The sequence below is a fragment of the Chiloscyllium plagiosum genome, unplaced genomic scaffold (genome assembly GCF_037043375.1).
Source record: "Chiloscyllium plagiosum isolate Xiang-an unplaced genomic scaffold, Cpla_swu_hap1 HiC_scaffold_10, whole genome shotgun sequence".
Taxonomy (NCBI): Eukaryota; Metazoa; Chordata; class Chondrichthyes; order Orectolobiformes; family Hemiscylliidae; genus Chiloscyllium; species Chiloscyllium plagiosum.
This window is the reverse complement of record NW_028270148.1, coordinates 50,809,980-50,837,319: the sequence shown is the minus strand read 5'-3', so window position 1 is coordinate 50,837,319 and position 27,340 is coordinate 50,809,980. Positions and strand designations below refer to the sequence as shown.

At 39.5% G+C, this 27,340-nt stretch overlaps 1 protein-coding gene across 7 annotated transcripts in view; it reads right to left on the bottom strand.

The window, feature by feature from the left end:
* Positions 1 to 400: 400 nt before the first annotated feature.
* The window catches only part of LOC122552829 (tyrosine-protein phosphatase non-receptor type 14-like), a 272,039-nt gene continuing 245,099 nt past the window's right edge, over positions 401 to 27,340 (bottom strand). For 6 of the 7 annotated variants that reach the window (XM_087991330.1, XM_043695821.2, XM_087991333.1 and 3 more), the window contains 5 exons: positions 23,666 to 23,884; positions 20,228 to 20,356; positions 16,308 to 16,542; positions 12,888 to 13,051; positions 401 to 8,793 (listed from right to left, as the gene is read on the bottom strand). In XM_087991330.1, the coding sequence (XP_087847456.1) occupies positions 8,665 to 8,793; positions 12,888 to 13,051; positions 16,308 to 16,542; positions 20,228 to 20,356; positions 23,666 to 23,884 (876 nt within the window). In that variant the 3' untranslated portion in view covers positions 401 to 8,664. The remainder of the gene's footprint in view (positions 8,794 to 12,887; positions 13,052 to 16,307; positions 16,543 to 20,227; positions 20,357 to 23,665; positions 23,885 to 27,340) is intronic. The other variant, XM_043695830.2, reaches the window with a different exon arrangement.

Sequence of the window (27,340 nt, the reverse complement as noted above, 5' to 3'; positions counted from 1 at the left end):
TTTCACCGAGGATGGTGATGACTAGCTAGCACGATGGGACATAGCTTTAAATTGAGGGATGATTAGATATAGGACAGATGTCAGAGGCAGGTTAGATTAGATTCCCTCCAGTATGGAAACAGGACCTTTGGCCCAACAAGTCCACACTGACCCCCTAAAGAGTAACCCACCCAGAACATTCCCCTACAGTTACCCCTGACAAATGCATCTGATACTATAGGCAATTTAGCATAGCCATTTTGCCTGACCTGCTCATCTTTGGATTGTGGGAGGAAACCAGAGCATCTGAAGGAAGCCCACACAGACACTGGGAGAATGTCTGTCTATATGGAGTTTGCACAGTCACCTGAGGCAGGAATCTAACCCGGGTCCCTGGCGCTGTGAGGTAGCAGTGCGAGCCACCATGCCGCCAGATAGTTTCTTTACTCAGAGCAGTAGGGGTATGGAACACACTGCCTGCAACAGTAGTAGGCTCAACAACTTTAAGGGCATTTAACTGGTCATTGGATATGCATATGGATGAGAATGGAATAGTATAGGTTAGTTGGGCTTCAGATTGGTTCCACATACTGCGCTGTAATGTTCTGTGGTTGGAGAGAAGGAAAGAATAGCTCCCAACAAATTTAGCAATGGAATTACCACTTGTTTTTTTGCATTGCTAAATTCCTATGCTTTGTGCTTGAATTTTGTGTGTGTAGCAGGCAAACAACAATCCAGACAAATAGGTCAGAGTGAAAGTCAAAATACTTTTACACAGGCTGACCATCTTCATGGTGGTGAGCTCTGAAGAAATTTGTAATTTGCCACATTACAATAAATGAATTGTCCTAAAATGATTACAGTGTAGTTGTAGTCTAACCAAGGAGATGAAGAATTAACTAATTGCAGTATCAACAACACTGCAGTTTGATCATATACAGAATCAACTGATACTGAACAAATAAAGTTTAAGATCAAACAAAATGAAGCAGTATTTGAAGACCTTATTCCAGCACAGCTTTCAGTGCCTAGAGTTCCTATTGGCAGTAATAATTCAAGCAAATTTGTACAATGAAGTTTCGCAAACAATTCCACACAACTTAATTGCATTCAAGTAAATTACCTCGAGTGGGATTCTTTGATTGCTTGCAGTTTTTGGGTGAATGTAAACAGACACTTGCCCTGGTCCATGAAAGTTGAATAAATTGCCAATTGCACAAGTTGTAAACACAAAAAAATCCTCGTCTTGCAACAGGATCATGCAGTTTCAGATAGTGTTAGTAATGCATTAGCATGTGTTGTTCATTTTGCTCTACTGCACTATAGTTCTGCTATTGCCTGATGTGGTTTGATCAGTAAACTTTAAGGTGTGTATTGGAAGCTGTCAACACTGATACATTGAGATTACCATCCTTATTGTGAACAGTGGAATTTTTGGAAAAAATGCTTTATTGTGTATATGAATGATAGACAATCTTTTACAAAATGTTTGATACATTCATAAGGAAAATTTATCACTGAAAAGCATATACAAAATAATTATTTACACAGGAAACAAGTGATAATTTTGTTCTGATGAGTCATGTGAAGCAATGCTGAATGGTCTCAGTATCCACAAAAATAACAGGCAGCAAGATCAAATGTAAAATACTGTCATGTAGTATCACAGTTTTATACAAACTGGAAACAAAAGCTTATACACTTATTACATCAGGTATATGTATTCTGATAAGCATGCTGTTAGTTTTCAAGCAGAAGATAGTTTAAACAGAACATTAGGACAATTCTACTCATTGTAGTTAAAACCATTGTTTTGTTGCAATTGTATGGTATGGACTTAAACTTTCTATCACAAAGTTACATATTTTTCAGGCATATACACACAATAGGGCCCAAATATAATTTATAACGGCAGATGCTCTTTCACTGAGTTAGTATAACACACGCAGGCTTTTTGTGCTAATTAAAGGTTTATTTCCAAATGAAATGCAGAGCAGTGATTTAGAACAAGTAGCTATTTCAATTGAATCCAGTATCACCACGTTGCTAAAAATTAACTGCATGTGGCCAGAGATTAAAATAACAAACTGTCCAGTTGATATCTGGGGAAGCTACGGGAAATTAGTAGAAACTACATGGGCATTGTCCTAAGAGATCACTAAGGCAAAATTAAGATCGTTGTTCATTATGTACCTTTGAACCTTAAAATGTTCAAAAATATCCTTTCAACAGATCTAGGGAACCAGTTACTACAATAGTTATCACTCATACTGCATTAGTTTTTTTTTAATCCAAGTAAATGTGCATCTCTAGTTCTGAACTTCGTGCTAGTTTCATTACTAATGAGTGAAATCGGGTGTGTATCAATTGAATTTGGCAATTGATGGCAACATGCTACTTGGTAAAGATAGGGACCAGCATGCTTAACACAATGAATGTAAGTCTTACTGACTTGCATTCACAGCTTAGGTAAATGTCCATATGTATCAAAGAATATGACAGGAATGTTCCCTATAAACAACATGTTTATTCCCTAATTCAACACCTATCAATTCAGAATACTTGTAATACAAAATGGACTTAGTAAATTTATTAAATCGCGTCCATTCTGTCAGTAGTTAAATGAAGTAAGTGTGGTCAGTTCAACCTTCTGGTGAATTCCAGCATGAAGCTCTTTCCAGTTTTATATAAGAAAGAGTTAGTTGGTACATTTAAAGCTGACACAAACAAGGTGAGATATAGTTATATGAAGACAAATTTCACTCCTACTCCATGTAGTGTACAACAAATTTTGTACTTGTTTTATAGCAAAGTTGTTGTCATGATTTTATTTTTATAAGATAAATTAATGATTTTATATTGGTCTTGCATGACCACTTTTAAACTTGCTGTTTTAAATAAGATTTCCAGAGCTTCTTGTGGTAAGTATCCTAATATTTTGGCAATAATACACAGCTAACTGTGCAGCACCTGATTTCCAATTGGGCCTAAGTAACTTTGAATATAATTAGCTGGTCAAAGTTTAAGCCAAAAATTGAAAAGGATTCTGGTTGCACCTCAAACCTACAGTGATAAATGCATTTATTCATATATAAATATAAAAAAAGCGCCTTTAACATGTTAAAGAGTCCTAAGACACATCACAGAGGCATTAAAAAATGTGTACATTCAAAAGTATTTTAACAAAAAGCAACAAACAAACAGGTTTTGGCGCTTGATTACTGCTCGTAACATATTAAGTCGAGAATCAGAACAATGTTAAAAATTGGTCAACCAACCAACCATTCAGCATTTCCAAACATCAAATACAATATGCGATAGGTATCGCAACAAATGTGTTGCAATTTCAGGTATGGCAATCATTTGGCAATCAATATAGAATATTGTTTAACAGTACGTGTTCCAACAATTCATACCTTAGCAATATTGAAAAGCCAAAAAAATACTGAAACACAATATGGATATTAGCATATTAAAAACTCAGACTGGACTTTTTAATCCATCCTGTTAACTGATCTTAATTTGTGTATTTATATAATTTAACAGTATTAGTCAGTGGAAGGAGCTTGCAAAGTCACAGTCAGCCAGCCATCTTAGATTAGTCAATTAAAAAATAGTTTTCCGAGAAGGGTTTTTATTAAATCTGATAATTGTGAATTTACTTCTCATCAATCCACTGAATATTGTGTGCATCTAAACCATTCAAAGTTATTCCATTCTTCCTTTCTTTCTCCCTTCAACTATAAAGCACTGTCTGTGAAATTTAGCTGCTAGGAGGTGGTCTGAGAAATATATTTTCAACTGTTGATTACTGATAACCAACACACAGTTTAGGCTAATCTAAAATATTCGGTTGAGCTACAACCCTGAACTTCCTTGGGGCTTCTGTCTATCACTTATCATAATTTTAGCGAGACTCCGTTTTCATCGGTAATTTCCAAATGCCTTGCTAAAGAGTGGAATCTTACAGGGCAAATTACCAGGGAGCTGAGTCTATGCTGTGACTCCTAATGTTGCATAATTCTAACTTGTCACAACCTGAATATTTTTAGAGGTCAATATATTAAGTGATTTACGGCATAAGTTTTCAACTGGATGAAAATGAGTAACACCCAATGGATACAGAACAGGGGAACATTTTTCAATTATTTTCTTACACAGGGTATTGGAAGGCAAATGGCCCGATTTGCAAAGAGGAGCAGAGCTTTGCTGACTATGCCATCCCATGATAGGCAGACCCTGAATTTTCAAACTGCATGTAGTAGGCATCAGCAATTTGCCTCTTGTAGTGCTAATGCACATCTGCCCCATAAGAATCAGGTGCCTTCCTATTAATCCTAGCAGTCCTTACAGGGTAATAAGCAGCATAGCATGGCACTCCAGGAATTTCAGAGCCTATATGTCACACATTTAGTTTACATACTAGTACCCAGCACCCTGACTAAAACTGAAATAGCACAATCCAGACTTACAACTTGTTTAATCTCCAAACTGAATTTTGATTAAACTTAACGTTAGTGATTAAGGAAGGGATTATAGCACGTTCACTCAGCTTTCATCTTTTGTATTATTTTACATTCAAATCTTCAAAATATCTCCATTTATTTTTGCCAATGACTATATTTTTTTTATTAACATTATTTCTTTTCAATTCTAAAAATTATACAATTTCTGACATTGTTACTTGATCATTTTTGTATCTGGTGGTGACAGATGCAGGTGGCTTTCTTCGGCTTTTGCTCATAGGTTATGTCATCTCAAAGTTATTTAAAGTTAGTTTTCTAATGTTATTTCCACATAAGTATATTTTGTAATTGGAGCACCATCCCCTCTGTAAAGTTGTTGGGAGCTTATCTTCTTTCCCTACCACTAATAAAAAAAGTCATTTGCCTACTAAAATTTAAATAACTTATTGTACCATCATGCTAAAAGAATTCTCTGCCCAATGTCTAACTATCAAAGTTGTGTGATCCATTCCATCAACATGAAGGTATGAATACCTAGTCACAGAAGTGACCCAGTAGTACGCGAATAGCTATTATGGCCTATCTGGCTTACTTTAGTCAGTCCCTATTCTCTACCTCTGCCACCTTTATTAACCTTTATAAAACTGGTGCAATATTTTGCCATCAAGATTAAAAAAAATAAATCTATTCCATGATTCTATTGATGAGGATCGTTTGATGCTTCAGTATATTTCTTTAAATCACTCAACACTATCACTGATGTGCAAGAAATAATTTATAGAATTGTTCATGAACAGATAACGTTTATTTATAAATCCTTATTGAAATGCAACATAATAATGAATCAAACTAGTTTTCCCCTTACAATTAAGAAAAGACCTTCCCAGAGACCAAAATAATTTGTCCTAATATTTATAGGAATGACCATATTACAAACAATAACTCAACAATCAATTTTAAATTGGACTTAACCTCCAGCTATGTAAACATCTTTTTCTCTGCAGTGCAGAGGCAAATATAGTTACTGCAAAAAAAAAGTTTCAAAGTAAAAAGAATAACAATGAAAATATCCTTCTGATGTCTCATTTTTGGCACTAGTTATTTGTATAAAAAGTAATAAGATTCAGAAATAAAATTGACCATTTTGTGTTATTTCTGTTTAATCCTCTTAATATAGTATTCAAAAGGATACTTAAACTGAATATATAAAATAAATTAAAATAACACTGTTACTCCACATGAAGAGATTTTTGTTTCTCTTTTATATTAGAGCAGATGAAAATGTTATTCATATACATATTGTTGTACCCTACACTGTCAATTCAATTTGATTGTAGAGGAAGAAATAAAGCAAATCCTGAAAAACTGAAACACAAACAGAAAATGCTGGGTGCACTCAGGACAGGTAGTATCTGTTGTACAAGTAACAGTTAATGTTTCAGAACTCAGAACTGTACTTTTGTGAGAATGCAATGGCCAGGCTAGCATTTACTACCCATTCCCAACTGACTAAGGTAGCACTAAGTCACCTTTTTGAATGGTTGCTGTCCATGTGGTGTACGTAGAACTACAGTCTTGAAGGGAGGAGTTACAGGACTGTGATCCAATGACAGTAAAGGAATGGTGATATAATTCCAAGTCAGCATGGTGTGACACTTGGAGGAGAACTTGCTGGTGATGGTGTTCCAATGCATGTGTTGTCCCTGTTATTCTAAGTGGTGGAAATTGTGGGTGTGGAAGATACTTTTGAAGGAGGCTTTGCAAGTTGTTACAATGCATCTTGCAGATGGTGCGCACAGCTTCCACTGTGTGTCAATGGTTGTGGCACTGAATGTTTAAGTTGCCGGATACAGTGCCAATCAAGCGGTCTACTTTGTCATGTGTTACGTTAAGCTTCTTGAGTGCTGTTGCAGCAGCACTCATCCAGGCAAGTGGAGAGTACTCCTTCAGACTACAGACTTGCGCATTGCAGATACTTGTCAAACTTTGGGGAGCCAGAACATAAGTTATACACTGCATAAATCCCTGCCTCTGAGCTAGTCTTGTAGCTACAGCATTTTTTTGGCTGAACCGGTTCAGTTTCTAGTCAAAGGCTTTTGATGATGAAGGATTCAGTGCTGCTATTGAACATTGAGGCAAGATGGTCATTGCCTGGTACTTGTGTGCCATGAGTTTTTTTTAACACCTATCAATCTATATCTTAGTGTTCTCTAGGTCTTGTTGCACAAATGTAACGACTACAGCAGTATCAGAGGAATCGCAAATTGAATACTGCATAATCATCAGAAAACAATGCACTTTAAACCTTACATTAGAGAGAAAGAGTGACTAATGTTTGAGCCGAGGGCTGATACCTTACCAGATGAGAATTTTCAGCATTTTCTGTAGTTTGTAGGAGTTGCCAGTAGTTTCATTCCTTGAGTAAAGTCTGTGTAACATGCAACTCAGCATAAATACTAGTGCTTGAAGCCAGCTTTAGCAGACAACTCAATTTAATAATAAAAAGAACAGCCTGGTGTGTTAGTCATAGAATAAAAATACTGCATTTACAATTAGGGGACCAGGTAGTTGCTAGTTTAAGGGTCAAACATCTTTATAAAAGTTTTAGAAGAACTTCAAGTAATTTTCCTGTTTTAAAACATCACCCAGATCATAACTGGATAATAGCAACATGCTGCAGGCCTCTTGTAGTGTTGCTTGTGTTTGTGTGAATATACCTCCGAATGACTAATTTTCCTTTTATCCTTCAAGCAAGTAATTCAACATTCCTGAAAATGGGCAAAACTAAAATTGATAACTCACTGGAATTCCACAGGGATAAACCATGTCATGCTATTTAAATATTTCCAATCTTAAACTGTTATACCCATCAATGCCCCACTCCGTAACCCAGGGTACATTTACTTATTAAGTCTTTAAAGATACAAGCAATATTCTACTACTCCTTTGAACAAGTAACAAAGTTTCATCTCTTGTCTCTGACAGAAATATGTACTGTTCTTTGCTCAATAACTGACCAGACAATTATACAGCCAGATAATAATTCAGCCACACATCTGATTAACTCCCAATATAGAAACATTTTCTTTTCCCAGACATATATCTCATTCCTCCAATTACCAGCAGCTGCTGAATATTAACTCTGAGAATTCCTAACAGGTTGCAATGTGGAAGATTACCTTAAAAATAGCGAAATAACACTAATCAAAGTGAAATGTCAACACAGTGCTGACGGTGCCACAGTCAGATGTCTCAATCTCTCCGCAGAATCTCCTGCTATTTATGGGAATAGTATCTCTTTCAATCCTGTCACTAATCACCAGTGAAACCACCAAAATACCGGGGATATCCATACAGCTTCTATTAATACACGAGCTCTGATGTTGCTGTGGTTATAAATCTGTCCTATATTCCTGGAAACTTTGCCACCTTGAGGGTGTGGTCTGTAACTGCATCCAAAATGTTTGCAATCATGCCAAGAAGCATAAAGTGTCAAGGAGAATAGATGTTCAAAAAGGTTAAAGTTTGTGTTGCCATTGTTTTCATATTAAACAATCAAAGTAATCTAACAAATTATCACTGTGTTATTGCTGTTAAAAATAGATGGTAATAATTAGCTCAAAATTGCAAATATAACTATGCAAACCAGTTTTTGTCAATTTTACAAAATTTATAATCTTTATTAAAGGTTTATAAAATCATTGGGTCATCCTCAAGTTGCTATGAAATGGATCAGTCCCTCTGATATTTTTAGGTCTTTTAATGATGAGAGTAAGGCAATGTTAAAGGAATATTGCTCAAGTTAATACAGCAGCATTTCCAACATACGTTTAGCTCTTGAACGTACGTCTTCTTTACAAGTCTACAAGGTGGACAGTGCTCCATTTGTTTAATTGGAAAACATCATTCTGGACCATCACTGTGCAATCAGAAGCACAGCAACTGCAAAAGAATGCCACCATTCACTCATGTTAAGTGTGCACACAGAATGTCCTGTTCTTTGCTATTATGGTCAGTATTTTAGAATTGTATGGAAGGATTCAACAGCAGCTTTAAAATCAACAAAACTCACAACATAAAGGGCACAGTTCCAAAATTCAAGGTATCACTTGACAAAAACTTGATGGACTGAGTTGCACTTTTTGTGGGAAAGAAAGCTAGCTCCATTTCCACTGCTAATTGTTAAGGTTGTTTAAATACAGCGTTTGTGAATTCACACCTAAATCAACCGAGAGTTCTTCAGGAACTGAATGAGCACCTGGTAGACAAACTTGTACTGAGCTATTGTCTGAACCATTAACATTCTCTGTTGTCGGAGAAATCCCAGCATTGCTGGCACTTCCAGCTTCTGAAACAGAACAGCAATGATGATATGTTAATACACAAACTGATACACTGGATTTTTAAAACAATCTAATATGGGAAAATGGATTTTTTTTAAAAAGTACAAACAAATATACATATTATTCCCAAGAATATGAGCTTAGAAAAAGGCAGTTATTGTTTCAGATTCAACAAATACATTTTTCATAATTATTCCAAAGTTGAATAATAGTTTGACTAAAATTTTGTTGCTTTTCTCATTTATTTCAAGGGTGGATTGTGGTATTGGATTACTAGTACTGACTTTCAGAAACAACATATTCAATTGAAGAACACAACAATGCACTCTAGATGGGGTGCAGAGTGTGTGGAGCAAGATATGACACAGCCCAGACCCTGAAGACACAGCAGTTGCCTTGAAATTTTAAAGCATTTCCTCAACATTAGGGACTTCTGGTGTATTAAATACTTTGCTTTTAAGGAGTGGGAGGGAATGACAGAAGGGACAAGGAAGAAATACTCAGTACTGTCTTCTTACATTAAGTTAAAGAAAAGAATACCCCAGAGAAATATTCTCAGTCACATCCTTGATGGTTTCACAGCCTCTTTTGAAAATAAAATTCTGATGAACAGTCTTGCCACCTGCTTATATAAGCATCCTGGATTAGTGGTGCTGGAAGAGCACAGCAGTTCAGGCAGCATCCAAGGAGCAGCGAAATCGACATTTCGGGCAAAAGCCCTTCATCAGGAATAAAGGCAGAGAGCCTGAAGCGTGGAGAGATAAGCTAGAGGAGGGTGGGGGTGGGGAGAAAGTAGCATAGAGTACAATAGGTGAGTGGGGAAGGGGATGAAAGTGATAGGTCAGGGAAGAGAGGATGGAGTGGATAGGTGGAGAAGGAGATAGGCAGGTAGGACGAGTCTGGACAAGTCATGGGGACAGTGCTGAGCTGGAAACTAGGGTAAGGTGGGGAAAGGGGAGGCTCCTGCCCCACTGAACTCATCTCTACCTACCTCGACACCGTCCTATCCCCCCTAGTCCAGGAACTCCCCACGTACGTTCGAGACACCACCCACGCCCTCCACCTCCTCCAAGACTTCCGCTTCCCCGGCCCCCAACGCCTCATCTTCACCACGGATATCCAATCCCTCTACACCTCCATCCGCCATGACCAGGGCCTCCAAGCCCTCTGTTTTTTCCTCTCCAGATGTCCCCAACAGTACCCTTCCAACGACACTCTCATTCGTTTGGCCGAACTGGTCCTCACCCTTAACAATTTCTCCTTCGAATCCTCCCACTTCCTCCAGACCAAAGGGGTAGCCATGGGCACACGTATGGGCCCCAGCTATGCCTATCTCTTTGGTGGCTATGTAGAACAGTTGATCTTCCGTAATTACACCGGCACCACTCCCCACCTCTTCCTCTGCTACATTGATGACTGCATTGGCGCCACCTCGTGCTCCCGTGAGGAGGTTGAGCAATTCATCAAATTCACCAACACATTCCACCCTGACCTTAAATTTACCTGGACCATCTCTGACATCTCCCTCCCCTTCCTGGACCTCTCCATCTCCATTAATGACGACCGACTTGACACTGACATTTTTTACAAACCCACCGACTCCCACAGCTACCTGGATTACACCTCTTCCCACCCTACCTCTTGCAAAAATGCCATCCCGTATTCCCAATTCCTCCGCCGTATCTGCTCCCAGGAGGACCAGTTCCACCACAGAACACACCAGATGGCCTCCTTCTTTAGCGACCGCAATTTTCCTTCCCACGTGGTTAATCTCGTCCACATTCCGCACCTCCGCCCTCAGACCCCACCTCTCCAACCGTAACAAGGACAGAACGCCCCTCGTGCTCATCTTCCACCCTACCAACCTTCGCATAAACCGTATCATCCGCCGACATTTCCGCCACCTCCAAAAAGACACCACCACCAGGGATATATTTCCCTCCCCACCCCTTTCCGCCTTCCGCAAAGACCGTTCTCTCCGTGACTACCTAGTCAGGTCCACGCCCCCCTACAACTCACTCTCCCATCCTGGCACCTTCCCCTGCCACCGCAGGAACTGTAAAACCTGTGCCGACACCTCCTCCCTAACCTCTATCCAAGGCCCTAAAGGAGCCTTCCACATCCATCAAAGTTTTACCTGCACATCCACTAATATCATCTATTGTATCCGTTGCTCCCGATGTGGTCTCATCTACATTGGGGAGACTGGGCGCCTCATAGCAGAGCGCTTTAGGGAACATCTCCGGGACACTCGCACCAATCAACCACACCGCCCCAACATTTCAACTCCCCCTCCCACTCTGCCGAGGACATGGAGGTAGTGGGCCTCCTTCACCGCCGCTCCCTCACCACCAGACGCATGGAGGAAGAACGCTTCATCTTCCGCCTCGGAACACTTCAACTCCAGGGCATCAATGTGGACTTCAACAGTTTCCTCATTTCCCCTTCCCCCCACCTCACCCTAGTTCCAAACTTCCAGCTCAGCACTGTCCCCATGACTTGTCCAGACTTGTCCTACCTGCCTATCTCCTTTTCCACCTATCCACTCCACCCTCTCCTCCCTGACCTATCACCTTCATCCCCTCCCCCACTCACCTATTGTACTCTATGCTACTTTCTCCCCACCCCACCCTCCTCTAGCTTATCTCTCCACGCTTCAGGCTCTCTGCCTTTATTCCTGATGAAGGGCTTTTGCCTGAAACATCGATTTCACTGCTCCTTGGATGCTGCCTGAACTGCTGCGCTCTTCCAGCACCACTAATCCAGAATCTGGTTTCCAGCATCTGCAGTCATTGTTTTTACCTATATAAGCTTCCTTGTCCATCTTAACCAGTTAGCTTCAGAAAATAAACATTTACTATTTTAGCCTGGATTTTTAGTTTTAGCTCTATCCATAATAAGGGTCTAACAACAATGACAAAACTGCACTATGATGCTCCAATCCTTTGTAGGAGCTATGGTTTAAGTTGGCAGTTTACAGGTTTAGCTACATAATTTGTACTAATTGATTTCCAAATAGGTAAGAGATGTTATGTGCAATAAAAATCTGATGCTTCCAATTTCACAAATTTCTTCAGATTTTCTACGTTATATCCTGGTTACCCAGTTCGGAAGCTGGTAAATGTGTACTGGAATCATCAAGCCAAGAAACAAGAATTAACTTCAACCTAGTATGATTGTTGCTAGTTCCTAATGTAACATTTTCCATAATAATTCAATATCTTCCAAAACAAATAGGGCTAAAATGATGATTTTAATATTAGATAATGACTTTAATGCAAATGTCAAGAAACAGATGAAAACTGATATGCAAAATGGGTTGAAAGTGGAGAGCTTTTTTTAAAACAAGTGCTCATGGAATTGAGCATCAGTGGCAAACTAACACTTATTGCCAATTCATGGAGAAGGTTCACTCACTAAAATACTAACTTTAGAAAAGTGCATGCAATGAATAGTCGTACTCAACAGAAAAGAGCATCAGTGCTCAGGATTGCAGGCAAACAAAATAGCTAATAAAACAGTGGGCGGCACGGTGGCACAATGGTTAGCACTGCTGCCTCACAGCGCCAGAGATCCGGGTTCAATTCCCGCCTCAGGCGACTCTCTGTGTGGAGTTTGCACGTTCTCCCCGTGTCTGCGTGGGTTTCCTCCGGGTGCTCCGGTTTCCTCCCACTGTCACAAAGATGTGCAGGTTAGGTGAGTTGACCATGCTAAATTGCCCGTAGTGTTAGGTTAGGGGGTAAATGTCGGGGTATGGGTATGGGTATGGGTGGGTTGCGCTTCGGCGGGTCGGTGTGGACTTGTTGGGCCGAAGGGCCTGTTTCCACACTGTAATGTAATCTAATCTAAAAGTACAAAGTACTGATGCCACTGCAGAAGAAGAGTGGTCAACGTTCTCCGCCTATCTTCAGTCTATCTCGACTTGTCAGGAAGTAGAACCCAACAATAGCATATTCCATTTTTATGCAACATACATGGTTTGGAAATATTGTGTAAAATTTGATGAAGACATTTGCACTTGACAAATTAACTGCTAACTAGCACACCATGGATCAAGAAGTTTATCAAATGCATTTTCAAAACCATCTGTTGCATTCACCTCATTATGCTCCAGACAACCAACCATAACTTCTGTTAGAATCACCACTCCTGTTCGTCCAGCTCCTGCACTGCAATGCACAACTATTGGTGGGTTGCAGCTCTTGGTAGAATCCAGCATGCTGTTGGTGTGTCGACGGACAGACTGAATTTCTTCGAGATAAGCTGTAAAATTAAAACAGAAAGGACTAATGGTAACAAACAAACTTGGCTCTGTCAACAGGCAAAAATGACCTCCAGGAGGATGAAACAGTTAAACTGGTTATAATTTAGTAAAAAGAAATGCCTGAAATCCTGAATATAAATTATGATTTAGTGTTCTTCCACCCAGATTCTTTACCTATTAGCATCTCTTCGCATCACTGCAATCCTATCCCCTACACAACACCTCCTTTCAAGAGCATCTTTCCAGTAACTGAAAGTAGTTTGTGAAGGCAAATGTTTAATGACAATTTAGGGTATTTTATTAGCATTAAACTCTTGTCTACAGCAATATCATTCAATGAAGTGACGATGAATTCAGATGGTTGCAATCCAACAGTTGGCGTTCTAGAGCAGATTATGTGAAATGCCTTGAATTTCAAGGACAGAAGAGTTTATACACAAAGCCATGGTTAGCCCAGTGATAGGAATCCGATAGGGAGCTGAATTTTTCTCTATATCCTGCATGCTATATTTGACAGCTGGTTTTAGATTGTATCTTCCAAGGATGAAGCTATAATGCAGGGTTCAGTTAACAATATTTAAAACTGAAGTTCAGTCTTTAGGTTTTTTGAGTGAATTTGTTATAAATATTTTCGTATGATGTGCAAATGAGTGCATATATGAATTTGGAACAACAGCAGGGCATTCAGTGTATTCAGGTGAACTGCAGTGTATTTCTCTGTCATATCAAGAGAGCTGTTCATCTCAAGGCAGCTTCTTTACGTCATGGCATAACAACTTGATTATCTTCAGTAATTTATTCTTTCAAAATATTTGAAAATGGGTAAAGCATGTGATGATTGGTCATGTACACAGGTAAATATTTAGGGCTGAGAATCTCTGGCTTTATCAGGTTTTCATCTCTGGCACACTTGTAATGTTCCATCATCTGTAAAAACAGATGTTATACCCACCTATCTAACTGCCTTTATGTGAATAAAGTTGTCAGATGGCCTCATTATGAATGTGTGGCTGAGCTTTAAAAATTACATATCCACTTAGCTCAGCAAATAATATTAATAGCCAAAGAGTAGGGGCTGGAAGCTATTTACTACCTACATCCTTGCAATAATTTATTCTTTCAGAGGTTTTTCAATGCCTGTGTTTATTTATAGAAGATTAAAAGGTAAAATGAATAAAAGCTTTTTTAGTCATTGCTCCCGTGCTGTGGTTGATTGACCTTTTCAAAGATGCAAGATTAGCTGTCCTTGCTTTCAGCAAATTTTCAAAACTGCTGATTTGATGTTTTTAGGACAATTTTTGTTTATTATGTCAATTTCATGTGCATTTCAAGAACCTTTTAGACTTGTCAATGGCTCATTTCTGGTGTATATAGTAGATTATGGGGAGAGTGAACATAGTGGATGCAAGAGGAACACTGGGGCATGGACAGTCCCATCGATAAGGACTTAAATTGATGATCAGCTGTGCTGATATCCTACTAATAAAGCAAATCTTCTAGCGTGCTAGCCTCCCCATCCTACACTGCCACCTCAGGCCTGCCTCGGCTGAGAGTGGTCCTGGAATGAAAATATGGTATGTTGAGATTTTCTTATTGGGAATGGATTTGTGGGGTCTAGACTTCTCCTGACTCCAGTATATTCATCTTCTTGATGAAAATCCAGCTCGATATGTCTACAGGAAGGTGCAGGTTCCAGAGAATGAGAATAAAATTCAGAGTTCACACAAATGATTATTCGGAAGAGAAAATTAATTGATTGAATACTTTAAGACTTGTGTTTTGCTTATTCTTTGCATTTCACAACTGGCTCATACTGGTATGGTAGGATTTATTTGCATTTTCAGTTGTCCTAAAAACATTAAATCCTGTTTAGCTTATAAATATTCGCTTGTACTAAGTTCTTATAATAGCCTTTGAAAACCAGCAATTAAATGTTAAATCGTATCTAAAATAATGAATCTATTTCTACTGCACAATTAGGCAAGCAGTAATGTCATTCACAATCAAGACCACCTATATAACATTCCTGGCATGGAATTATATGAACCATCCTTCCTTATGCGACATCCTCTAATTTTAAAATGATTTACAGCAATTTTTTAATTACATCATTCCCATATGAAAGGAATAACCATTTTAAAAAGAAAAGATGGTGTATCATTTAATGATATTCCTAAGACTCATTGTGGTTATGTGTACTTGGGGATGAAGTATAGTTATCAAATTGCTTAACTCTGGAGTTTTGCCGAGTTCTGTCTCTAAGATCAATTTGAGATGGTATCAAGAAAAATCTTATACCTTGTTGTTACAATTGTGAGTAAGCACAACATTTGACTTTGCAAGTTCTAGAAACCTTGTCTAAACCATGAACTAAAGTTGGCATTTCCTGAGAGATACCAGAAATTCAAATGTTCTGGAGGGGGGAGGTGCATGGTGGTTCAGTGGTCAGCACTGCTGCCTCACAGCAACAGGGACCTGGGTTCAATTCCGGCCTCAGGCGACTGTCTGTGTAGAGTTTGCACATGTTCCCCTGTCTGCATGCGTTCCCTCCCACAGTCCAAAGATGTGCAGGTTAAGTGGATTGTACCATGCTAATTTTCCATTGTGTCCAGGAATAGTCTGGGAAATGTAGGGTTACAGGGATAGGCTAGTGGGGGATGAGTCTGGTTGGGATGCTCTTCAGAGAATTGGAGTGGACTTGTCAGGCTGAATGGCCTGTTTCCACTGTAGGGATTCTATGAACAACAAATTGTAATGTAGGGTAATGTGGCTGTGTCTCGAATTTTGAAGCATAAATGTTCAAAGTTTTTATTTGACTTTGTCACAGGTCAGTATTTACCATGGAGTCTAAACGGTCATACATAAAATATAGACCTATTTGCTATTAACTTACATGTTTCTTGATTAACTTTAGCTAACCAGGCCAAATTAGAATTTATCCATCATCAAGTCTAAGAACAGCATTTTTCCCAAAATCCAGCCGTTCAACATTTAGTGGGTTAGTAACTGGTAAGTAAAACTGCAGTCTGTCGGTTACTTGAATCAGGTTGCCAGCTGTACATAGGCCACAGCTTAAATATTATTATATATAAATATCGCTGCTTTAAAGCAAACAGTGATGTTTAGTATACAAATGCTTCGCACTGGATTCTAATTGAGGCCTATTTACAAAAACATTCTTGAAATGATAAAGTTAATGCTTTACTCTGTTTGACACACAATGTAATATATGATCATGGGTATTGTGATACTTACATAAAAAACCCTGTACATCTTCTGGACAGCCATGGTCTGGCCAGTCTGTGTATTGCAAGTGCCACACAGTCCTCTCCTGTCCAGATAAAAGGTGCTTGACCTTTAAACCTGTTGTTGCATAGCAACCAGAATCTGTGCGGAATTTGGTTGTCACCTTAAACTTCCCATAAGTTGCTGAGCTGTGCTTTGAACCCAGTTTGGGCCAGTATCGATGAGTCTTTGGTTTTCCTCCCTCCTAAGTGACAAAGGTTAAGTTCATTAATGTTAGAAAGCTTAATTTCAGGGTTTTCATTTTAGAAGAAAAGATATAATCAATGATAATTTCCTTCAAGCAGAGTCCCTTTACACATCACCAATCTCCACGTAGAAAGAACAAACGCAACTTTTTCATACTAAGATTACGGTAAAAGAATGGACAAAATCCTGTTTCCTGTGACAGTTTACTTCTAAAATATCAGAGCAATGATATAATTTTATTCACAGGAAGAATGAGTTCACCAAGACCACCTGAATGAAAATTAGGAAACAAAAATCTGTCACAGTGGCAGTATAAGTGGGCTACATGATCAATTTGACAGAAGAATGAGGATCAGCAGAGAAATAGCTTGTGTATTTGAAGGAGGAATGTGCAATTAACACACTGAAAGGAATCATCATACCAATTTGCCTCCTCCCTTTCTAGGGATTGTAAATTATCCCCTGGGTCATGTTGTTACTGACGACATGCATTAGTGAAAGATTTAATGTGGTTCAGATTTATGGAGACTGGAACAAGAAGTGATCATCTACCTTCATTCTCCACAGGTTCCTCACCATACAAGTCTTCCACAAAACTCCTGACCAACAGCAACACTACATGACAGAAGCTACCATATAGTTTTAAAACAGCAGGCATGAAACTAATGGTTCAGGTTTCAAAATTCAAAAGTGATAGGTGACATTAGGTCTGCATACTGCTTTGGCCCATATGATGCTCCATATATACCACTGAGTAGAAATATAATGGACAGTCACCATCAATATCTGATGTTTTTGTTTCTGATTTACTTGAATTTGATACTGGAGATTAGTATTAAACCTGGCTTGTTTATCCCACATCCAAACATCAAGCCATTGTTGTCAAGATTGTCACTGACCTCATTACCTCCACAAATCCTCCCCCCCTCCGCTGCCTCCAACATTATAGTCTCCCAATCCCAGACAGCCTGTTCCTACCTCCTTCTCAAAATCCACAAAGCAGTTTGCCCCTGGTAGGCCAATTATGTCAGCCTGTTTCTGCCCCACCAAGCTCACTTCTTCCTACCCTGACTCCATCATTTCCCCCTTGTCCAGACCCTGCCCACCTACATCTGCGATTCCTCTGATCTCCTCCACCATATTGACAGCTTCCAGTTGCTGGGCCCTAACTGCCTCCTGTTCACTACGGTTATCCAATCCCTCTATCCCTCCAGCCCCCACCAGGATGGTCTGAGAGCTCTCAGCTTCTTCCTCAACCAGAGGCCTCAGCAATCCCCATCCACCCCGACTCTCCTCTGCCTGGCTGAACCTGTTCTCTCACTGAACAATATCTCCTTTATTTCATCTCACTTCGGCCAAGTCAAAGGAGTGTCAATGGGCACCCACATGATTGCCAGTTATGTCTTGCCTCTTTATGGGGTATGTGGAACAATCCTTGTTCCAGTCCCCTCCTATAACTCTTTGTTTGGTACCGGACGACTGTTTTGGTACCACTTCATGCTCCTGCCAGGGCCTTGAACGATTTGTTCATTTTGCCTCCAATTTCCACCCCTTTATAACTTTCACATCGTCCATTTCCGGCACATCCCTTCCTTTCCTTGACCTCTCTGTCTCCAATTCGGGGAATAAACTGTCCATGTCCATTCACTATAAAGCCACTGACTTCCATAGCTACCTTCACAATAGCTTGTCACACCCCACATCCTGCAAGGACTCCACCCCATTCTCCCAGTCCCTTTGCCTACATCGCATTTGTTCAGATGATGCCACCTTCCAAAACAACGCCATTGACATGGCTTGCTTCCTCCATAACTGTGGTTTCCCGGTCACTGGCAAGGTCCTCAATCGCATCTGACCTATCTTCCGTGCATCTGACATATCAGCTGTACCTCCACCCTTGCCTCTTCCCATCACTCACAACAGTGTGATTGGGTCCCCCTTTGTCCTCACTTTTCATCCCATCAGCCTCCGTATTCAAAGGATCATTAGATTAGATAAGATTAGATTACTTTTTAGATTAGATTACTTACAGTGTGGAAACAGGCCCTTCGGCCCAACAAGTCCACACCGACCCGCTGAAGCGTAACCCACCCATTCCCCTACATTTACCTCTGCACCTAACACTACGGGCAATTTAGCATGGCCAATTCACCTGACCTGCACATCTTTGGACTGTGGGAGGAAACCGGAGCACCCGGAGGAAACCCACGCAGACACGGGGAGAATGTGCAAACTCCACAGTTAGTCGCCTGAGTCGGGAATTGAACCCGGGTCTCTGGCGTGTGAGGCAGCAGTGCTAACCACTGTGCCACCGTGCCGCCCAGCGTGCCATTATGCTCTGCCATTTCAGACAACTCCAGCAGAATGTCACCACCAAACACATCTTCTCCTCACTCCCCCATCTGCATTTCACAGAGATCATTTCCTCTGGGACATCTTAGTCCACTCATCAATAACAAATACCACCCCCTTGCCCCCTGGCACCTTCCCATGTAACCGCAGAAGGTGCAACACCTGCCTCTTCACCTCCTCCCTGCTAACTATCCAACGACCTAAACAGTCTTCCAGGTGAAGCAGTAATTTCAACTGTACTTCCTTCAGTTTTCTGTATTGTATTTACTGAATCCAATGTGGCCTACATTGGAGAAACCAAACACAGACTGGGTGACTGCTCTGCAGAACACCTCTGGTCTGTGCACAAGCCTGACCCCAACCTTTCCGTAATATTAACATAGCGTCCTGCTCACATGCTCACTTCTCTGTCCTCAGCACGCTGTAGAGTTCCAATGAATCACAGCACGAACTGGAGGGACAACATCTCATCTTCAGACTAGGCACTTTACAGCCTTCTAGACTTAATATCGAGTTCAACACCTTCAAATTGTGAACAAACTCCCATTTCTTTCCTTTCCTTTAGATTTACTTGTTACATTCTCCATCATCATGTCCGCTCTCCCCTCCCCCCACCCCAGTGGAACTGTCTTCTCTTTCCAGTCTGGCAGTTAGACACACCATTGTTCTGCCATTCTCACATTCTGATCACTTAATCTGAACTTCCAATATTCTTTCTCCTCCAGCACTCCACACTCCAACCTGCATGCCCCTAACTACAGCATAAATGCTGCCCCCTCCACACTTCACGTCATGAAGAGTCATCTAGACTCAAAATGTTAGCTTGCTCTATCTCCATGGGTGCTCTCTGATCCACTGTGATCTCCAGCATTTGTTGTTTTCCGTCTGGCTAGTTTAAACTTTTCTTTAAGATACTTTGGTTAGTCCATACTGATATCTTCACACTTCAATTGGGCTTAATCTGCTCAACTTTCATGACTTCTTTCCCCTAAATGAAGTCTTTTTTTTATTCTAAATTTGAAACGAAGAACGGCAGCAGCAATGTGATACCTGGTCATATGTTCCCAGTAGAAATTTAATTTTGTACCATTCTTGTGGCTAAAACTCAGCAGTTCACTCTATCCATTAGTTTTACTTATGTTGGATATGGTGCTTTCTGTACTTGAGACAACACAATGAGAAACTATTCCAAGTGAGTTGAATGTCTTCAAACCATCACGCATATATACCCATCAACAGGCGGCCGTAAGAGCAAAATGAATATTGAATTCAACAATTTCCTGCACAGTGTCCTATGTTAGAAATATTAAACACAAAAACACAGAACTCACTTCTTCTGCTGTAACCATGACAATAACATTCACTCCTTGCTCCCAAACCATTTGCCAGAAGTCATGGCATGTATGTGGCAGGGGTCCCTGTGTGGCAATATAATGCCAGTCTTCTCCAGCAACTGTAACCTGTCAATTAGAAACCACAAGAATGTATAAACAAACAGTCTGCATTAGTTAGTATTCTCCATTATATGCTTCAAAAGGATTAGCCCATTCCAAGTGCAAAAAGCACACTAACTGTTTTAAAAAGTAATATTCTTGAAAGACTGTGCAGCACAATACGTGAGCACATCAGTTTGCTAACTTTGGCGCCTGGATCAGAATGTAATGCAGGTTGATGAAATAAACCTTTCTAACTTATTGGCTACAGCGGTCCTTTGTGTAGATTGAGTTGCGGTGATTAACTCCTCTTCCTAGTAGGCATGGGACCAGAAGATAAAATGAGCTGGAATTTGTGACTGCTGGCATATGAGCTCAGAAATGTCACATGGCAAATGATAATGAAACACGACACTGCATGCAACAAGCAGTGTTCTTGTGATGCTGGCATCCTGATGAGTTGCTGGTTATTGAATAGCCAGCCTACATCCAGCAGACAGGCAGAATTTAATACTGACCCATGGTTGGGCCAGAGTTGGGGGCATGAATCTCACACTGCTTAAAAAAAAATTGAGGAATCCTGCAGCACTTATTTCTGGGAGACCAGATGCAATAGCCAGACAATTTGGCGTATACTGTACCAGGACAGGATGCTGCCTGACCTGCTTTGCCAGCACCTCTCTAATCTTGTACCAGGACAGTGTTCAACGCCATACGTGATCAAGTTCCCAGTAAGGCACAAATCCCACCTCTAAGCATTGTGGGTTAGAGGCTCGCAGATCTCCAATACCAACAGTGTCACCAGGAACAGGACCACTGCTAGTAAAACACTTGTGCCGAACTCCAGGACTGTGGCTGGATCCCCAGATAGAGGTGATTGTCGATAAGTTGAGGTCTGCTGGGAGAAGGCTTCGAGCAGTGATTTGGAGGTAATGAGGGTCAAAAGCAAAAGTAGGTTGGTTGCTTTCAAAGAAACTCCTATCTTGATGTGGTGGCCCTCAACTAGACTGAACGCCTGAGAACAAAGGACCTACTGCACTGAGGCAGCAGGGAAATGGTATAGTCTCCTTTTATGACAAGTCCCTGTCTGCTTCCAGAAAGTGGCTACTTAAGACCCACTCAATTGGCCTTGTTGAGGCAAGGAGGTCATCCTCCAGCCTCCCATCCTGAGACTGACAGAGTGGAGGAATTAAGGTGCTGTGGTCCATGTCTCACACCCTCATGTCCAATCCAAAGGCCCCTCCCCAACCTCTGAGCCCACTTCCAGGAGAGGGAGTGATTAAATTCTGCACAATATCTGCTGTATTAACAGACTCCTTTTGTTTAATTGGCGTTAATATTGCAGAATAATATTCCCTCTTTAAAATGGGAAAGTTTCTGGCTTTATTAAACAGCATATGTTATTCAACAACACAACAATGTTATTAATCTATTTTCATTCTCTATGGGATAGTGGTTCACAGAATCCATTGAAGTAATATATATACTGAATGTCATATGTAGAGATGGCAAAAAGGCTTTCATGAGTAGGATGTTGGCATAACATAATACAAACAGGAATGATTCTAGTTTTATCAACAGTATAGATAAATAGATAAGATGAAATATTGGGTGTTTAGTAGTATAAAAGTAAAGGTTGATAACATACCTTTGACTGAAACCAGTCCAATCAAAGTACACCCTTAAGTGGTAACTAGCAGCTTAAGACCTGCCTCCTACTTTGTGGGCCAAGCAATATAAAGTACCAATGTAAGTTGAAGTTAAGAACACAAAGAAAGTTTTTAAATTTATGTTTCATGTTCTATTTGTTAACAGTCTGTGTGGCAAACATGCAGTTAAGACCTTCAGTGATTATGAATCACTGTATCTCACTTGAAGGTATATTCAATATAATGATCTCTTTGCCTGCTTTGTAAGTTAACACAATATCAGATAGTTAACCAATTTTGAGACATTAGTTCATTTGATCAAGTTTTGCATCTGAGTAAATTGAACAGAAGTTACAGAACCACAGCAATAAAAGGATTTAGGCAACATATTTTTAACTTGTGCCAGTTTCAGGACAGAGTTTTACACCTGATGTTAGCCAAAAACAGAATAGGCATTCACATCCATGGTTCCTAAGGTCCCAAAATAGCAGTTCTCTGCTATTACTGGACTAATGACATTTGGGTTAGTCACAGTGCTGCTTATGAAGGAATTGTAGAAGAACCTTCCTGACGACAGTTTAAAATGCACCTACAATTGTGTCACATAAATATAAATTGTGAGGTTTTGCTTTGATGTACCGTGCAATGTTACATGGAGTACTGCCATTTTTATAATGTCTGGATAGGACTGAGAACCAGTGAAATCATTTTGTTGCTCTCTACAGCTGGAATCATTGTTCTTATGAAGGTCTACTGTTGGCAGTTTTTGTTGCTAAATAGTGCAACTTTATCAGTTGCTTTTAAGTACAAGATCAACAGCATTTTGTGAGATTGACAAAACATGGGAAATACGTGAGTTCAAGGAGTAGGATCCATTACAATACAAAGCATCACTGACTGCAGTGTAAATGTCTATGTGCAGCAGTAACCTAAAGACTGTTAGCCTCTAGCTGTTGGGACAACAATTAATAGACAGCAAACACTTTCACAGATATAACAAAAATGAGGAAAGCAGAAACACTGTGTAGTGTTTGGGACCCATTAAAATTCATTCTACAAATCACTCAGCTGCTGGTTTCAGGTCACAGGCCTACCCCTTGGTAATACAGTCTTTTCAGAGGGTAAGATTTATTGTATCTATGTTTAAGAATAGATTTCTAAAAGTTAAGGACTTTTGTCATGACTGAAGGTGCACAACTTTCACTCGAAATAAAAACTACAAGTGAATGCTCAAATAAAAATAAAGCCGCCTGAGGGGATGTAATTCCAGCAATCCACCAGTTAATAAAATATTTTTGGAACTGCCCACCTATTTAACAGAATATTATGTATTCAGGATGCATAAGCAAAAGAGCCACTATTGAACATGAACAGACCCTAATCCATCAAACTTTGAAACAGTTACCAACATCAGTATGGGGCAATGAAATGATGGTGATTCAACTCATGTCTACAAAAATGTGATAATCTGATTCTTTATGAAATATCATTTCAGACATTACTTCACAACTATTGTTCAAAAATATACATGATCAAAAATAAAACAAATGTTTTTAAATGTACAGCACAAGTTGAGGCTCTTGTCTGACCATGATATATTTAGAAGTTCTAATATAACATTTACTGTAATTTATGGAAATATAAATTGGCACATTGCCAAAGCCTTATTCTTGAAAAACATTCTCACCTTGATGTGGGAGGCATTGACATAGCCAGTATTGTTTTCTTTGGTTGGCACAAGTTCCACCCTGTTCTCCTCATATGGAACAACATCCCTGAAACGATTCCGTTCTGCATTTTCTGGAAGAGTTGCTGTGGTGAAAACACCATCTACCATCTTCTTTGGGATCTGTTCATATTCTGTAAACACCATATCCTCTTCCAGCTTTTTTTCCAGCATTCTACACTGCATTTCCATGGAAACAAATGCGATATTAGTGGAGTTCCATACAATGTCTTGAAAATAAAGAGTAATTGCATAAACAGCAGGCATAGAGGGAGTATTTTATCATATTTGCTACTAACTAACATGGTACAGAGGCAATAGATGGATTGATACCACAAGCTGGAAAACAAGCTCTCGACAAATCTTCTAAGGTAGTTTGACCCACACAATCTTTCAACAACACAGTTACACACGGAGACAACCTGAAAAGTTACTTTTTTTCCCCACTTCGGAGTGGTATAATTTTACTTCATTTCATTTGGTTTAGCTTTTGAGCCTTTTCCTGTCTGTCTTATCCGATGTTGTTTGTAATGAAAATATTGCTTTTATTTTTTATGTACTATGGATTATGGAAGAAAGCTAAAATATTTATTTTAATCTCATCTATCCTGACATCTTGGTGTCTTTCCAGTTTAATTCAATAAGGACGAAGCTATACATTTTGCAATTATCTGACATGATATATTTGATTCAAGATTTGTGTGAATGGAATACATTTTTTAAAAATGCATTTATTAAACAAATAAATACTAAACATCCAAATTGCACAATACTTTTGTCCAAGAAGATTTGGGTGTAAAATTAGTCTATGACAATCATGTGACAGGCTCAGAGCTAATCAGCAATTATTTGTGTTTCCGCAACACTTTCCAGAAAAGTTCAAAAGACATTAGTTCAACCTATTTTTGGAGAATTGTTCCATAGTCTCAATGTTGATTTTATTTGGTTTGAAATTAAAATTCTTCACAATACTTTTCCAGGAAATGGAATATAAAATATAAGACTGCCGATTTGTTCCAAACCCATCTCTCTGGTACAGACCAATGTCACCCTCTCAGTATTTAACTCTCAATGAAATTCATAAAAAAACACTCACTAGATGGCGCCAGGGCACACATTTCGGAGTTCACAAAATGTCAGGGCCACTAACTTATGAAGTTTTTTTTACAGTCAATTTATTTTTTAAAATTGAAAAACAGCTTCCTTGCACATAATAACTGAAATCTATGGATATCAACGTTCACTGACATGGACTAGTTACACTAATACTTAATACATCAATGGCATGCTTCAGTCAAGGAAGTATCTGAATGATAGATTTCTCAAACCATTAAGTAACACTTTTCACATCTGCTCTTTTTAAGTCATAGTTAGAGAATCACTTTTCAAAACAAAAGGTAAGCTCGTTGTTTGTTGTTATTCTTTTACGTAACATCCAGTATAATAAATTTGAATAGCCAGTTACTTTCAAAATTGTTATGACATTATTACCATCAGAGCTAAAAGCTTAAAGGCTCGGATTATTCAGTAGACTATTTATATAGAATTTAAAAATGTGTTGCTGGAAAAGCGCAGCAGGTCAGGCAGCATCAAAGGAACAGGAGAATCGACGTTTCGAGCATAAGCCTGACCTGCTGTGCTTTTCCAGCAACACATTTTTAAGCTCTGATCTCCAGCATCTGCAGTCCTCACTTTCTCCTATTTATATAGAATGTAATTTTAGATTAGACTAGATTCCCTACAGTGTGGAAACAGGCACTTCAGCCCAACAAGTCCACACTGACCCTCCGAAGAGTAACCCACCCAGTCCCATTTACCTCTGACTAATGCATCTAACACTATGGACAATTTAGCATGGTCAATTCACCTGACCTGCACATCTGGACCACCCGGAGGAAACCCACATAGACACGGGGAGAATGTGCAAATTCCACACACAGTCACCCAAGGCTGGAATCGAACGTGGGTCCCTGGCGCTGTGAGGCAGCAGTGCTAACCACTGAGCCACCATACCACCCCAAGAGAGGTTGTGAGAAGTGGTCAGATATCCAATGCAATAACACAGGTGCACACAATATGCTTGATAGTATCCATCAAGCAAAGAACAAGATTATCTTGGGTTTGTGATATTACCCATTGCTACAAATGGTTTCTTAAACAGTGCCTAGTCAACAATAGAAATATGTTAACAATTCATACATCTTCTATCATCCAATTACAAATAAATTGAACACTATTTAAGTGACACTTCATATCAAAGATACTTTTAATGCATTTTGTATTAGCTCAACATTGAATCACCACTGAAAGCAGAAGCAAAAACATTGACCATCAATTTGGCTTCTATTTAAAATTAAATATATCTTTTATTGATTTACCATAAAATAGTATGAACCAATATATGACAAAGAACTACATATAGTACTGACCATATACCTAAAAATTACCAAGTTGAAAGCAAGCTATCTGGTCAGGCTGATTAACTGTTAAACACTAATGTCCGAGAACTGTAAACTTATCCAGATGGAAACACACCACCCACCAATAAACAGGTGGTCATTTTGACAGATTGTTGTGTCATAGCAGAGTCAAATCTTTATCCAAGCACAGAACTAGTCAGCATTTCACAGTAAATGTATTGCTAGAATTTCACCCCACACATACACACCTCTCACAGCAACTATCTTAACTTTCCATTGTCTTACCAGACCTCATGGCTGCTCTCTCTCATTAGAGAGAGATGAATGGTTATGGTTTAACTTGAGGGTCACCACGCCTCAGGTGAGGGGAGAGGTTCAGAACAAGAGGCTCTCATGGTAGCCTCGTCTGGTGCAAGAATTGAACCCACGCTGTTGGAAGAAGTCTGTATGGCAAAAAAGTTGCCCAGCCCACTGGGCAAACCAACAACCCCCACCCCCCTCAACCCTCAAAAGGTTATATTACATGACCTTTCGTCAACTATAAACATTAAAATTTGACCTTAACAGTGCTAACAGAAATGATGTAGGTTGGAAAAGCTATAAGCAGCCTCCTGGTATTCTCTCCAATGGTAATTTGTATTCAAGGAAATTTACAGCTGCTTCGAGCAGTAAAAGTACAGCCCTGTTTATCAGGTTGAAGACAAACCCATTTCTAAGCTAATGTAGTTTAATGTCAAATGATTAACAAGCTCATGGAGTTAACTACTCCATGTTAGTCTGTCCTCTGCGACCGTAGAGATGGATCTGGGATGTAAAATTCCTAAGTTATCACTGATACTGTATTGATATAAAAGTTATGATTTGGAGGTGCCAGGGTTGGACTGGCGTGGACAAAGTTAAAAATCACACAATACCAGGTTATAGTCCAACAAGTATATTTGGAAGGACTAGCTTTCGAGGCACTGCATTTTCACCAGGTGGTTGTGGAACATGACCGTATGACACCGAATTTATAGCAAAAGGTTAAAGTGTCACGGAGTTGTAATATTAAACAAACTTAGATTAAGTCTTGCATCTTCTAGGATGGGATATGCTGGTTTAGGCTTTTAAATGTGCAAATTCAAAAACCTTTAAGTTACATTCTGATGATGGCTTCAGTTTATCTAACAATAGGTGTTATTTTAGCTCAGACAATATATTAAAGGTGTGAACTTAA